Consider the following 14,931-nt stretch of genomic DNA (forward strand, 5'->3'; position numbering starts at 1 on the left):
CACCAGTTCCTTCTCAGCTCTCTGAGACAGGTAGTTCAAATGCTCAGCAGTACCAGCTGAGCCAGTGAAGCCATCCAGAGCCATGAAGCAGCACCTTGCTAGAACTGGATACTCCACATTTAGCAAAGGAAATGGAGACCAGCTCCAGACAGTCGATGAATGAAATATGTTATATCCTCGAGAACAGAATCTCATTGGGACTGTAAACTGATTTAAAAACTGTACGAAGTGTTAAAAACTAGTGAGAAATGCTTTGTTTTGTTTCTTTTTGCTAGGAATCAGCCGAGTTATATGTGGGAACCCTATCAAAGCCCTTCATGCACGGAGACAAAGGCTAGGTGTACGTTTTCTTTCCTATATGCTTTCCAGTCCTGCCTGACACCCAAATCAGATGAGTTCTGCTGAGATAAGCTGAGGCCCCTAATGTATTTTATGGATTTCCACTCCAGTCTATAGTCCAGAAATCTATATACAAAAGCAATGTGTGTTGGAGAAGGCAGGGGTCTAAATGCCCTGATTCAGCAAAGCACATAAGCATGTGCTTAAGTGTCCTGCTGAGTCAGGAGATATGGAAGGCCAAATAAGGCATGGAGAAGGGCAGGAGAGGACACTTGGCGAGCTGGAAGATCAATGGATAAATAGAGAGTGGTGAGGGGGTCATGAATCTGAGAATTCCAGACTTCCTGTTCTGGGAGAGATTGGAGAGAGCTGGGAGGGAAGTGTCAACCCAAAACAAACCAATTGTGTCATTTAATAAGAATGTATTCAGATATCAGCTGTGATCATATATAAGAAACAGAGGAGAGAAACAACCAGTAGGGAGAACCGTTACTTTCACTAGAGGACATTAAAAACAATGGACTGTAAAAGAACGCATGAAAATTACATGCCACATCTGGCATTCCTCACTCACAAAACTTGCATCAACTTCCCTGGGACCTGAGCAAAGCACAGTAAGGACCACAGGATTTGGTTCTGGCTTACGCTGGAGCCCAGGCTCTGGGACCCCGGGAGGGGGAAAGGTCGCAGATCCTGGCTTCCAACCTGTGCATGAACATCTACACCACAAAGAAACAGGCCCATAGCCTGAGCCCCATGAACCTGAGTGAGCTGGCATGGACCAGGCACGGGTATTTAATTGCAGTATAGACGTACCCTTGTGGGCCCTGATTCAGCAAGTCATGTAAGCATGTGCGTAACTTTAGATGTGCTTTGCTGCATTGGGGCCATGTCACTTACATGAAATATAGATCACTACAATGTATATAATTTTTACATGTCATTCCTGACAACAGATATTAGAAAAATCATTGGGGGGGGGAGGGGGATTGAAGTGTCCCTTTTCTCTGCCCTGCCCTGCCCAATCAATGAAGCTTTTTGAAATTAGTTAAAACAATGAGAATTAATAATAGTATAAGGGGACCATAATCATATGCGACACAGTCACATTTTACTATATGTGCCTGAAATGCCTGTCGGTGCAGCTATTACAGGTTCGGGTCAGTGTACCCAGAGCTACATATCCGTGGGGCCAGAATCAAACGTGTCATTACTCTTCCAGTCATCACAATGCTGGGTCTCTGGAGTGAATGTATTAGAAACATGGTATCATAACAGGGGTTGTAGCTGGGATTATCATATTCAGTACAATTTTTTAAAAAAGTCAAAATAAAGAACACAGTCATGGGTAAACTGAAAACCCAACCGTTACATCAAAAGTTGCATCAAAATTCTGATGCCCAGAGTTTGGAAACTGAGCTAGAGGAAGAGTTGTTGGCAAAACAAGGTGAGCGGTAAAGTAAACATCAAGTTATCGGTGGTAACTCTTTTTAGTTTTATTTTTTAGTCTGTAGCAATGAACCCTTTCCAAATGCCTGGTCCCAAGATGGAGCACACCTACGACTCTGAAGAAGCTGAAGACCTAAGCCGGGAAGATGTCTTTGCTGAACTGAGGGCATGGAGAGAGCAGCATAACCAGTAAGAGTTTGGGATGATTCTAAATTATCTTACAATAAAGCAGGGACTCAGTGTTCCGCCTCTGTAATAAGGCAAACTCTTCAGCCACCTGTTGGCAGTTTTGGGGAATTGCCTTTAATTTTGTAAATTCATATCTAGGCAGGCAGAGACAACACAGTGGAATCTATTTGCAAACTCCAGGCTTAGTTGCCCCTTCTGCTGGAAACCTTATGGGAGGGACAAAGGGGGAGGAAATCTCTGGGGCATTGTCCATGTTGATCCAAGGGGAGGCCAAGATGTCCATGCTGGTTCTGGGTCTGTGAGCCCTCCCTCAGCCCACTTCCTGGCAGCCTCCTTAAAGGGACATCCCTATTGTAGAGGGACGAGTGGGCAGAGGAAAATTAATACAGATTGGCAAAATTCCATAAAGCAGAAAGGGAAAGATGGACTTCTCCTTCCACAGCCACTACCCATGCCTAGCTCTCCTACTCCTCCCCCAGGCCAGCAATTACTTCCCATCTCCTCACCACTTGCAGATCTCAGACCTCTGGAGTGCCCTCTGTGTGGCTGATGGCAAGTTGTGAAGTGTGTGTGGGATCAGTGGGAAATTGTTGCCCTGTAGTTAACTGGGCTCTCCTTCTACACAGGAAGGGCAATACCTGCAATAAAGGGTGCAGTTAAAGTGTTTTCTTTTACCAGTATGTAGGTTATTACTGATCCTAGCAGTGTTCTCCTTTAGACAGTAAGGGCAGGATTTTCAAAAGCACTTGGCATTTGCCTAACTAAATAGGAGTTTTCTCACCGACTTCAGTGTGCTTTGGATCAGGCCACTTTATGGGCAAAATTCTTCTCTGGTCTGCCTGGCAGATCTCTGCCCCGATATTCTATGCACCACAGGAGAAAATAATATTGAGCTGAGCTTCCTCCATGGATCTGAGCGGTGACTATTATCTTAGAGATAAAAATGCCTTTTTTTCAACTCTGATGCCCTTCCTTGAAATCTGTCATGTTTCACTTGGCTAATTAAAGGTTGGCTGAATCTGAAACAATAAAACACAGGCAGTTTAGGTACCTAATTCGTAGCCCATTTTTGCGTGTGAAAGGTAAGCCAATCCAGGTGAATGTAAATCCATGTTACCTATATTTGTCTCTAAACAGCCGCGACCCCACCTGAACTCTTCTGAGTACTGTACATGCATGTGTACACTCCTCTAAGATAGCATGTGGGGGCCAGCTAAAACTGTAGAGCTTAACATTTGTCAGGTGTCTGCAAATCATTCAGATGGAGAAGGCCCCCCAGGTGCTGAAGATACACAGTGATGAGGAGGAGGAGGATGAAGAATGCAGCCTGAGTGACAGCTGTGAGGATGAGCTGACAGAGACTTACGACGAGGACCTAATTGAAAGGATTTCACCAGATTCCTCCTGCCAGTCCTGTCTTTCCCAGGCCTCCTCAGGTACTGGTCTCAGTTAGCCTTCTCACTTTCTAGGGAAGGGTTGACATGTATTACTTTTTGTCTGTTTCTTCTCCAAGACTACACCTGTCACTTCTGTAGGAAAATCTGGAGGGTGCAAAGTTCTTCTTCACACAGTGCACAGTGAACCTGTGGAACTCCTTGCCTGAGGAGGCTGTGAAAGCTATAGGACTATAACAGGGTTTAAAAGAGAACTTGATAAATTCATGGAGGCTAAGTCCATTAATGGCTATTAGCCAGGATGGGTAAGGAATGGTGTCCCTAGCCTCTGTTTGTCAGAGGGTGGAGATGGATGGCAGGAGAGAGATCACTGATCATTACCTGTTAGGTTCACTCCCTCTGGGGCACCTGGCATGGCCACTCTCAGTAGACAGGATACTGGGCTGGATGGACCTTTGGTCTGACCCAGTATGGCCATTCTTATGTTCTTATGCATGAATTGGGCTCCACAGCCACTTTAAAACCCACCAGTGAACCCCCTTGGCAAACATCATCCTCACATCGAAGGATAGCCGAAGAAAGAATATAATCATTCATTGTTTCTCTCAGCTACATGGCTATGAGAAGAAATACTGGAGATGCAGTACATTAGAATGTGTTTTCTTGTCACCCAAGCAGTATAATAAATTGCATTCAGTTAGGACATATAAGGCTGTATTTCTCTCCTAGAGGTTTAGTGACACAACTACTCAAAGGTTTCAGAGTAACAGCCGTGTTAGTCTGTATTCGCAAAAAGAAAAGGAGTACTTGTGGCACCTTAGAGACTAACCAATTTATTTGAGCATGAGCTTTCGTGAGCTACAGCTCACTTCATCGCTGTAGCTCACGAAAGCTTATGCTCAAATAAATTGGTTAGTCTCTAAGGTGCCACAAGTATTCCTTTTCTTTTTGCGAACTACTCAAAGGCCATTCTTTTGATTGTGTCCTTAGCCTAAATTCTGTACATCAGTCAATTAGGTACTGTTCAATCTTTTTATGGCCAGCAGCAAATGGATCTCTCCTATATATAGAATCTTGCTAACGATAAACATACACAACATTGCTGTGTCATACATAGGGCTCTTCGTTTTCAGTTTTTATTTTATTTAATTTTTCCCAGGAATTTATCAGTGTTTATTACCACAACAACAAAAATAGTGCAAAAACCAGTGCAAAAAACTATTAATAATTTTTCTGGGTAAATATTTGGGTTCATTCTGGTGGACAGAAAGATGGGAAAAAAAGTATTCAGTAGATTAATGCTTTGAATTCCGTTCATCAGTGTGGTTTGCTGTAGAACTAAAACAGAACTCGGAACCCAATGCCACCTGTGAGTTTAAGAAAACAATATATCTGTAATCCCCAAATAAAACTTTTCATTTGAATAAACAGTTTACTGTTGTAGACTTAGAACTATTTGCCTATAAATATTTTCATTTAATAACTGGGCCACACCATTTGCAGCGCATACACTCAACTTCATCCTTTTCTCCTGTTTTTGTTCTTTGAACACTTTTGAATTCTTTCTTGTGTTCTGAAACATATTTTGATACAGATTTTCGGTATCTTCCCATTTTAGTGGGTCAGACTTTTAAACCATTATCTGCTAACAGCTTGAAAGGTGTACGTGGTGGGCATGAGATTCATCAGTACGTTCAGATGCGCACGTACTTCAGAGCTTGTGTGTGTGCCTGTTTGTTTGTAGTGTGTATCTTCTAGATACATAGCCTTACTTCAACATAGTAATGCATATTGCATAGCCTTACTTCAACAGGCAGCTTTGCATATACACACAGACTAATGTATTATCTCATGCAATGTATTGTATTTTCCTAATAAAACAAGTTATTTTTATATATTTGAATGATACAAAAGTAGGGTGGAAATCAGAAAAAAACAGATTTCAGAGTAACAGCCGTGTTAGTCTGTATTCGCAAAAAGAAAAGGAGTACTTGTGGCACCTTAGAGACTAACCAATTTATTTGAGCACGTGCTTTCGTGAGCTACAGCTCACTTCATCGGATGCATCCGACTTGATTATGTAAAGAGTTGTCACTTTGGATGGGCTAGCACCAGCAGGAGAGTGAATTTGTGTGGAGGGGTGGAGGGTGAGAAAACCTGGATTTGTGCTGGAAATGGCCCACCTGATGATCACTTTAGATAAGCTATTACCAGCAGGACAGTGGGGTGGGAGGAGGTATTGTTTCATGATCTCTGTGTGTATATAAAGTCTGCTGCAGTTTCCACGGTATGCATCTGATGAAGTGAGCTGTAGCTCACGAAAGCTCATGCTCAAATAAATTGGTTAGTCTCTAAGGTGCTACAAGTACTCCTTTTCTTTTTGCGAATACAGACTAACACGGCTGTTACTCTGAAACCTGTCAAATAAATTGGTTAGTCTCTAAGGTGCCACGAGTACTCCTTTTCTTTTTTTGAAAAAAACAGAATAATACTTTTTGTAAAACCCGGGAATTTTTCGGTAAAAATCAGTTTAAACTGAAAACCAACGGGCTCAGTCATACATCATCATCAGGATTCTTCTCCTTCCGTGTGTGTTACAGCTAGGGATCATATGAGCTGAACTATAAACAGTATAAAGAATATACAAAAATATTTTTAACATTTAGGTGCTTTCCCTTATTCTAATGCTAATGTGAGAGCCGTGTTTGCACTTCTGTATTTGCTAAAACTCAGTATCCCTTGATCTGCAATTTTCTTGTGCCTTAAACTTCAGTGAGTTGGGATGCACTCCTCTGAAGTGCTCTGAGCCCTCCACCCTTATTGGAAGTAACCGGAGTTGAGGGGACTCATCACTTGATCCAATGCCAATTGAAGTGAAAAACAGCCTTTCCAATGACTTCAGTAAACATTAGATTGGCCCATTAAAAGTTAGGTGAATGAGCCATGCCAGGAAATCAGTGTGCTTCCTTGTTGTGTTTCAGATTCATCGCATGCCCAAGAAAGTGTGGTGCTCACCAGTCTGAATCGTTCCCTGGTACCTTCTCCTCCAAAGTGCCCCTCACCCTCGTCCATACAGGGTGTTGCAGCTAGACCTTCGAAAGTGAGAGACATCAGGGTCAGACGTCTGAAAGTGCCCAACCAGAGAGAAGCAGCTCAACTGAAGGAATATCCCCAATCAAGAGTTAGCACAGAAATGGCAGCCCATCTTGTGGGTGAAGAGATTGCTAGTCTGAGTCTGCACAACACACCTGCTGCATATGAAGCATCACCATTGAGAGCTGCAGGGAGGACTTGGACCAGTGAGAATGTTGGCAGGCAAACCAGGAGGCCTATTTCAGGACCAGCAGCTATTGGATCAACAAGTGTCAGGTATGCTCACTAGGTAGGCAACTTTTCTATGCAATTCTGGTAAGCATAGAAGGGACTTCACTGGGGGAGAAAAGGTGAAGCCCTGTTGACTCTGATGTTTACTACACCACAGAGTCCAAACTCTTAGCTAGATGGTATCTACCGTATATTCTGTAGAAAGCACTGCTTGGTATCTTGGTGACCTATGCATCATTTAGTCCTTCCAAAACTAAACTAGTATGATCTTACATTACTCATACCTTGGTTACGTCTAACATTCAGTCTCGATATTAGTCATATCAGATACGCAGTTTTTCCTTGAAATTTACAGTAATTCACTTGAAAAGGAAATTCAGGGGGAAAGGCGTTTCTAAAGATAAAAGTGGATGTAAAGTAGATAGGTGTTACGTAAAGCAAATCTGGTTGTGATTGGACCCTTCTATTGTAATATCAGCATCTTATTTGCTCATTTGAAAGTTGGAGCTGCCCAGAATGTGGACATTTTGATTTCCAGGTAACATAATAGTTATAATATAGGATCAACACAGGAGCTGTCCCTTGTACTGTTTGTTCGGGTCACTCCAAATGAGGGTTAGCTACTTTCTAAAACAGAGAAAAATTTCCCTTTACAATCTAACTCTTCAATTGCCTGCATGCTACTCCGTGTTCCAGCTATACCCAGGTAAAAGACATCTGCTGTGTGCCAAGGTAGGATTCCTACCTATGAAATGCTGGTGGACAATGATGACACAGCAGATATGAGGGGGGCCAGCAGTGAACGAGTTAAAAATAACCCAAAAAACCAAAGACCCAGTGAATTACATTTTCATATTGTGTCCCGATCTGTCTTCTCAGGGTAGAACTCCAATATCAGCCTTTCTATCAGTCCTTCATCCATATGGAGACTCTGCACATCTACAGAGACTGGCAAGCAGTCTAGTGTTTGCCAAACTAACTGAAATAGCAGTGTGGACTCCTCAGAGAGTCCTGTTGTGCCAACCTTCCTGTGGTGTCCAGTGCTGGAAGTGCTTGGTGCAGTTCTCGGGTGAATCCACGGGGCTCACTCAGTTCCCCATAACAACTTGCGCCATCTCACAATAGCAATTTTTTCTTCCTTTCAGAGCCACTGTGGATAGGAGTCCCCCCAAAGTGATCAACCGTCACCAGCCAGTTGTCCGCTCATCCACAAAAACCCCAGAGAGGTTTGCGCTGAGGAATGTGGTCCGTCCTCTGACGGCCAAGGCTGCTCTGCAGAGGTTGCCAAGCAGGCCCAGTGTCTCAACAGCTACTCAGAGCAAAATGCCAAAGTCATAGAAAATACCCCAAGTAGCCATGTACGTTGGAGCCGAGTCGGACAAGCCCACAGTGCTCAGTTGGAGTCTGCGTCCCTCACACTTAACACCAGCAGCACGAATGCTGTATTCTGACTTCTTATGAGAGCTGAATACATTGATGGAGCTGCACAAGCAGAACTAACAGCTTGATTGGTCTCAGTTAAAGCTACAGCTGGTCAGAAATGCTTGCTTGAAAAAGCACCTTCTAATCAACTCAACAGTTGATCAACCTCTTATTAAATAAAAAGCAGCTATTTGTATAGTCTTTGTGTGCTGAAAGGGACAAGACTTGGCACACTTGGCTTCTCTGCATTAATCCCCAGCTATGTTACTAGGGAGCCTGCAGTGATGCCCCATAGGAAAGGGAAAGTTGCAGTCCCCTAAACTCAGGGCATCTGAGGGCCCTCAGTTTTCCCTCTTGCATTCAGCGTGCAAAATACTCATGCATGTGTCAGCCTGCTGTCATCTAAACAGGCGCATTGCATACGCTCCTTGGATCCTATATGTTCAACACACAAGTGAAACAACTCTGAGTGGAGGGGGGATTGCTGCAAAGACCAGTTTAAAGTGATTGTATTGCAGATGAGTGTGCGTGTTCCCTACTCACCTGGGATAGCTGAAGTCCAGCATGCAGGAAGTCTGTCTGATTTTAGCACTAATTTCATTCTCCCACTGACATTTACCACTTTGATCTGTTTGTAATCTTTAATTGTTCCCCTCAGCTATATGGCTAAGGGAAGGAATACTGAAGATGCAACTCACTGGAAAATCAGTGTGTCAGCCTGCCGGGTCTCTGCTCTGAAGGAACTCTCAGCACTTCCCCAGAACTGCTGTTCTATGGCTAGACATCCCAGGTCTGAATTTCACCCAGCGACCTTTGTAAATAAGTTTAATTGGGTCCATCTGGCTCCCCAGAAAACTCTCTTTGTCACCCTGACATTTCAGACCAAATGAGTGACAAGCAAACAGACATGCAGAATCAAACATTCCCTGTTTATTCTTTCAGATCAGTTACATTTTCCAAATTAATGTGACTTCATTATTTTAAGTGATTCATCAGTAACAGTGAAGTGGGTAAGGAAGGAGCAGTTCTTGTTTTCCACAGGGTATTTATTCTATGTTGGGGTAAGATGTAAAGTGCTATGAGCTGATCTAAATGATTGCATACTGTGATATAGGTAAGAGTGACTGCGGTGTATGATCTGAACAATGTCAGGTGTTCTCAAACCAAGCATCAGAAAATCTTTTTTTTTTCTACCTTCAAATTAATACGTTACAGATATTTTCTGGGAAACAGTTGATAATACATTAAATTATGCAATTATCCCTTGTATAGTTTGTTGCCTGAACCCCACTGCTAATATAAACTAAAGGAATACGATGTACCATAGACCCAAATCCTTCAGCTTGGTCCCACTGCCCTGCTACCCATTCTTCTTATAAAATAGTTGTGAGCGGAAGTCAAGTTCATATTCTCTCAGTGGGCATAAGAAAGAATCATCAATCAGATACATTAAGTATTGAGTGGCAAGCAGTTCCCCAAAATCGTGAGTGTTGGAGGGATTTCCAGTCACTCATCGCCCAACAAAGTGCTTGTGTAGTTAAACTGGCATCTCAAATTGATTCTATGCCAGTGTCACTGATCATGAACAAAATAAAGGGACAGTCTGGCTCAATAGGATAGAAAAGAGAAGAATGTTAGGGCCTGATTTTCAGAAGTGCTGAGTGCCCACACTCCGGGGTGAAGTCAATAGGCGTTGCAGATGCTCAACACTTGTGAAAAGCAGGCCCTGCGTATAAAAGCTAGTGTAAAAGTGAGTGGTATTTAGGACCATCTGCTGCAAATGGCCCCTAGCTACTCTCTCAATTTGTGCTTGTGACTTCGTATGTACAGAATCCTAAATTCTCATGCATAAATGGGGTTTCGGCTTGCAAATCAGGCAGTTGGGTTTGTCTGCCTGATCTGCACACAAACTGGGCACAGATATAGAAGCTACTTCTGGAAATGGCTATGGGATCTTTCCAGGAAAACACAGGCTTGGCTCTGTACCATTATCAGGCAAGGGGCCTCTCCACTGTATTCCTGTGGTGGGGGACAGGGAGAAATGATCAGTAGTGTTTTTGTCTATGGACTGGTAAGTTAACAGGGACCATGGTACAGGAGCAGAGTAAGAGACTTTTGGGAAGTGCCTTTGTGGGCTCAGTGGGAGCAATCCCTTCCATTTCTGACCTTTGTCATCATTCATCTCAGTTATAGAGACCTTCTCTCTTGCCCCAGTAATTCTACTATCATCAGATGAGGAACACATCACCAGCAGACCTTACTCCCAGCCTTCACCATGGGCCTCCTGACTGGAAGGGTGGGAACTGCAGCCACCAATGGCCGCTCCATGATGATCTTGCCTACAGTGTCCTGACTTTGCTCTTGGTGGAGTTCTCAAGTGATAAATAACAGCCTTGCAGGCAGCACATCCTTTCAAAACAGCCACCCTACCTATTACTGACTGACTCTTCTCCCCTGGTTGAAATAAGCCAGATGGCAGCACGTTCACTGGAGCAGCATGGCGTGTATTTAAGAACCTGTGCAAGCTTCCTGTGTCACCTATTAATCCGTGCATCATCTAGCAGGACAGTATCTCCTAAGCTGCATGTCAGTAGTGGTAGGTAGGTAAGCCATGTGCTTGAAGCCGTATTTAGATCGAGCACTCTTCTGTCCTGTCAGCCCCACCGTAGGAATTGTTGTATCCAGAGCTGTCTTGAAGACCTGAAAAGCAAAGTTATCATAAGTAATAGGCATGTTGTAGCAGATGGGGAGTGCCACTGGGTACCTGGCTGGTGTTTGCCTTTCAAGCTCCAGAGAACACCACGATGGAGTTCATCCATGTCTAATGTTCTCTAATGGGAGGGATTTTTTTATTCCCAGGAGCCCTAGGGTTGCCCCCTCTCCTCTGACATTCAGAGCCTAGTCCATTGTGATGGGTCTGCCTGCAGCTTGAAAGCTGCTCTTAGAGGACATGACAGGCGTATGAATTTACTACGGGTCTCACTATGTCACCTTGCTGCATCACGATGATGCATCTGCACAAATAATGCTGTGATAGAGGCTCATGATGCAGCATGGCACGAGGACAGATTATCCCATGTGGACACACCAGGAGGCTCTCCAAACATGCATGATCCCGCATCCTGATGACACAGAGTCATTATTTTAACTTCGGGGACACACAAACAAGTAGTTGCCCATCTTACCTGTGCTTCCCTTTTCTCAGCCTGCTGCTACAGTCACCTTACAGAAAAGTGGAGGTAGGCACAGCAAACACTCTGAAGTGTAGGAGAGGGGGATTGTGCTTCACGGGGCTGACACACTTTGTCTGACTGGACGCACGAATGGCTACGTTCTCAGTCAGTGTCACAGGAGACAAATGAACTATCCTCCCACTTTTCCATAAATAACACCCAGCTTTCATACATCGCTTTGCAGTCGCAGATCTCAGAGTACTTTACAAAGGAGGGTGAGCATTGTTATCCCCATTTTACAGATGGGGAAACTGAGGTACATGACTTACCCAAAGTCTCACAGCAAACCAGTGGCAGAGCTGCTGACTCCCAGGGGCCCACACTGCCTCCTTCCATATGTGGCATAGTTAACTTTTCACTCTCTGGGAAAATGCTAATTTGTTCTAGAACGGGGTAAGGGGAGCTCAGATGAGAGCAGATCCAATTAATGGTTGTTGAGGCTTAGTGGACAATTTTCTATTACCGGTCTGAACTCCACACTCAGCCTTCAATACATCCTTCCCCGGGGGCCTGACCTCCTGAATACTACATGCAAGCATATGTACAATGGGGTTTAATGTGTAATAAGACATGCAGAGCAGCATAACACCAGTGAGAATGTAACAGCAGGAAGGCTGGTTAGAGAGAGGAAACTTGTCATCACAGCCTGACATACAAAGGAAGAAGGTTGGTGGTCTCATCTCTATTGCTAGCGGATGCCACATCAAAGCGGCAGAGAACCACTGCACAATTATCAGTCCCTGATTCCAGGGCTGGCACAGGGAACTGGCTGTTGCACATCAGGGCTGAGCTGTCCTGGCAGAGCTGTGGGGTGAGAAGCTGACACTGGTTTTAGCTAGTGTAATACACCCTCCACCTTTATAACTGCCACACACACAAAAAAAATAAAAAAAAATCTAGGGCCTTGTTTTATCAATCTACTAAGAAATGCCGAGTGTGATGGGATGCCTGTGAGGGGGGTTCATTTGGATGAAATGGGAAATGAGATTAGCTGTGGATTTCTCTGTGTATGTTTCCCTGATTAGAATCCTGCCTTGGCCCCCAGGGATCTAAGGGGCCTATCCCATTCTTTTCATCTGAATCTCTGCAGCGTCCCAGCTTAGGATGCTAGGAATCGCAGACAGGTCCCTTCAGTCTTGTAACGGGACAGGAACTGCTGATGCCTTCAAGAATCTTTCAGAATTAATGGGATTTGCTCTTTGCTGCCAAATTGATATTTACAGTCTAAGCAGGAGGCAGGGGGAAAGAACCACCCTCCCTCCCCCCAGCTGTTAATAAATCAGGACCAAGGGGAGGAATTTTCTGCCAGACGGCCGAGGCTCCTCAGGACACAAGCTGCTCATTGTGAGTCTGTTCATTTCCCTACAGCGCTTCCTCCTGAGCACAGCAACTGCAAACCCTTCCCTCCTGCCACCTCTTGCCTCGCTGTGATGCCTTCATTACAGGCTGCTCTGTGCTGGCTGCTTATCTGCTGCTGGCAAAGCCTGCCTATTCTGGGACTAGGTCATGCTCTGGCGCTGTCCCAGATAACAGACATATTGCACCTTCCTCCGCACCTTGCTGCAATGTATTAACAGCTGCAGGATCTTTCTTAATGCCCCAGGCAACGCTTGCCACCAGGGAGCAATGAATATCCTGGGACTTTTGCCAAGCGTCTGTCCAGTTCTACAGCCCCTGACCCTGCCACAGGGAGCTGACGGATACGCTGGTTAAGGGAGAACAATAGACTAGCCAGCTGAGGGTGTAGATATCAAATGGCTAGCCGGGCCCTGCCTCCCCTTTTCAGCTCTGTCTGACATAATGTACGCCTTAAACAACCCATCTCCTCTCACACAGCTCCCCTCCCTCTGTGTCCAGCGCTGCCAGAGAGTTACTTACTCTGGGTTTTGGCTCTGCAGTTGGAGGCTGCCTTCCATGAGGAGCAAAATCCTCCTCTTCATCCTCCTTCTCCTTGCTGGGTGAAAAGCGTTTCTGCTTGACTGCCACTGAAGAGAGAACCCCAGAGACTTCAATGGGAGAGGCACTCTCTCATGAAAACACAATTGAATCGTGAGGAGACTCAGGGAAGTTTCCTAACTTGCTGTTTGGATTAGGTAGTGCCAAAAGCCTCCACCAAAGCCAGGGCCTCAGTGTGCTATGCACGGAGTGCACACCCAGGAAGCAGGAGCAGTAAATCTCAGCCAAACATTTCAGCCTGTCCTAGGTGGGAAGAGCCAGGGGCCCCTGACAGTTCCACCCATTGTTCCCCCAGGGCTATACATAGGTTTGGAAATGTGGTCCAAAATGAGTGCCCTACATAGCCCCAGAGGTGGCTGCATCTCACTGCTGGGTGAATAAAACCCTGACATTCTTTCGGTGTACCAGAATGGGGAGCTGGGTTGAAGAGTTTGTTTCGGGGGCGTGTGACGGGGTAGTCTTCTCTTTAAGGGCAATAATGCCTCGTGGTCAGCCCACCGCACCAGGTGGCATAGCCCTTAAGGATCTGAGAAGTCCAGTAGACTACAGAAGGCCCTAATGGGGGATACGGATGGAGAGGAAGCAGTGCTGGGATTGAGGGGTGTCCGGAAGGAAATCCCATCCCTGTAGCTTTAAGAGATCAGGGCCTTGCTGAAGGGGCAGAGCAGGGCAATGCTAACCCAGAACTCGCTCAGCTCCCAAGAGGAGAGCTGGGGAGACTCCTGCCTAAGGATGGCCTGAAAAGGAGCCACCCAGAGAAGACACCTGGAAGGGTTCCAGAAACACTGCTCAGGGGTGTGGGGATGCAGAGTCTTCTGAAGGAAGGAGCCAGAGATTGCTGGTTGGACTGAACCTGAGACAATGAATGTCCCCAGGTGTATCTGAGTAAGCTCCTGCTTGTGCTTTTGGCTCTTGTTAATAACTGAGACCCTTGAAAAAGGGGGTGGGCTTTGATGTAATAGGTCTGTCTGGACTCGTTTATAACCCAGGCGAAGGGAAGTGAGGCAGGGCTCACCAGCTGGGCCATGCTCAGCCAACCGGAGCTGCACAGGAGTGACCACCATGTCATCACACGGGGACTGTGGGAGAGTCCCGACGCTGGCAGGGGAGGTGCAGCGAGGTGGAGGGCTGGAGATCTGTGGGAGGGCACAGGAGGGTTATGCTGGGTGGTTGGTGGAACACGCTCAGTGCTCTAAGGAGAGTACATTCACGTTGCCAATGTGAGCCAGCCCCTCAGCTGCTGTAAGCTGGCGGAGTTCTGGGGAAGTCAGCGACACTAGGGCGCTTTACGCCATGGGAGGATCTTCTTGATGTTGATAGTAAAGAGAACGTTACAATTGCCAGTCTGAGGTGTGCCTTCTTTCTGGAACCTGCTGTGGGGTTGTGGGTAAGGGGTGATTATACATTCCAGACCTGGGCGAGGGCCTGGCATTCTGGGCAGAGGAAACACAGGCTGAAAGTAGGGAACAGGTGCTTTCCAGACAGTCCTGGGGGTTGGGGAGCATTTTCATGGCTACTTGGTTCACGTAGTGTATCCACTGACATGAAACTGTTTTGTTCAAAATCATCTGAATGCAGGTTGCCTGACACCGAGGGTGAGTGCCACTGTGCAAGTCAGTGCTGGA

General features: G+C 45.5%; 2 protein-coding genes across 15 annotated transcripts in view; one reads left to right on the forward strand and one right to left on the reverse strand.

Annotated features, from left to right (window-relative positions):
- Positions 1-9,384, forward strand: part of LRRC56 (leucine rich repeat containing 56) — a 138,691-nt gene extending 129,307 nt beyond the window's left edge. For 13 of the 14 annotated variants that reach the window (XM_048852550.2, XM_048852547.2, XM_048852546.2 and 10 more), the window contains 5 exons: positions 276-340; positions 1,847-1,977; positions 3,220-3,413; positions 6,353-6,740; positions 7,841-9,384. In XM_048852550.2, coding sequence (XP_048708507.1) covers positions 276-340; positions 1,847-1,977; positions 3,220-3,413; positions 6,353-6,740; positions 7,841-8,033 — 971 coding nt within the window. In that variant the 3' untranslated portion in view covers positions 8,034-9,384. Of the gene's footprint in view, positions 1-275; positions 341-1,846; positions 1,978-3,219; positions 3,414-6,352; positions 6,754-7,840 lie in introns of all 14 variants that reach the window. The other variant, XM_075129301.1, reaches the window with a different exon arrangement.
- A 1,076-nt stretch (positions 9,385-10,460) lies between these two features.
- Positions 10,461-14,931, reverse strand: part of LMNTD2 (lamin tail domain containing 2) — a 47,999-nt gene continuing 43,528 nt past the window's right edge. The window contains exons 14-15 of the mRNA XM_048853118.2: positions 13,229-13,335; positions 10,461-10,817 (exon numbers count right to left, since the gene is read on the reverse strand). Of these exons, the coding sequence (XP_048709075.2) occupies positions 10,671-10,817; positions 13,229-13,335 (254 nt within the window). The 3' untranslated portion in view covers positions 10,461-10,670. The remainder of the gene's footprint in view (positions 10,818-13,228; positions 13,336-14,931) is intronic.

This window comes from Caretta caretta, chromosome 6 (genome assembly GCF_965140235.1).
Source record: "Caretta caretta isolate rCarCar2 chromosome 6, rCarCar1.hap1, whole genome shotgun sequence".
NCBI classification, from domain to species: domain Eukaryota; kingdom Metazoa; phylum Chordata; order Testudines; family Cheloniidae; genus Caretta; species Caretta caretta.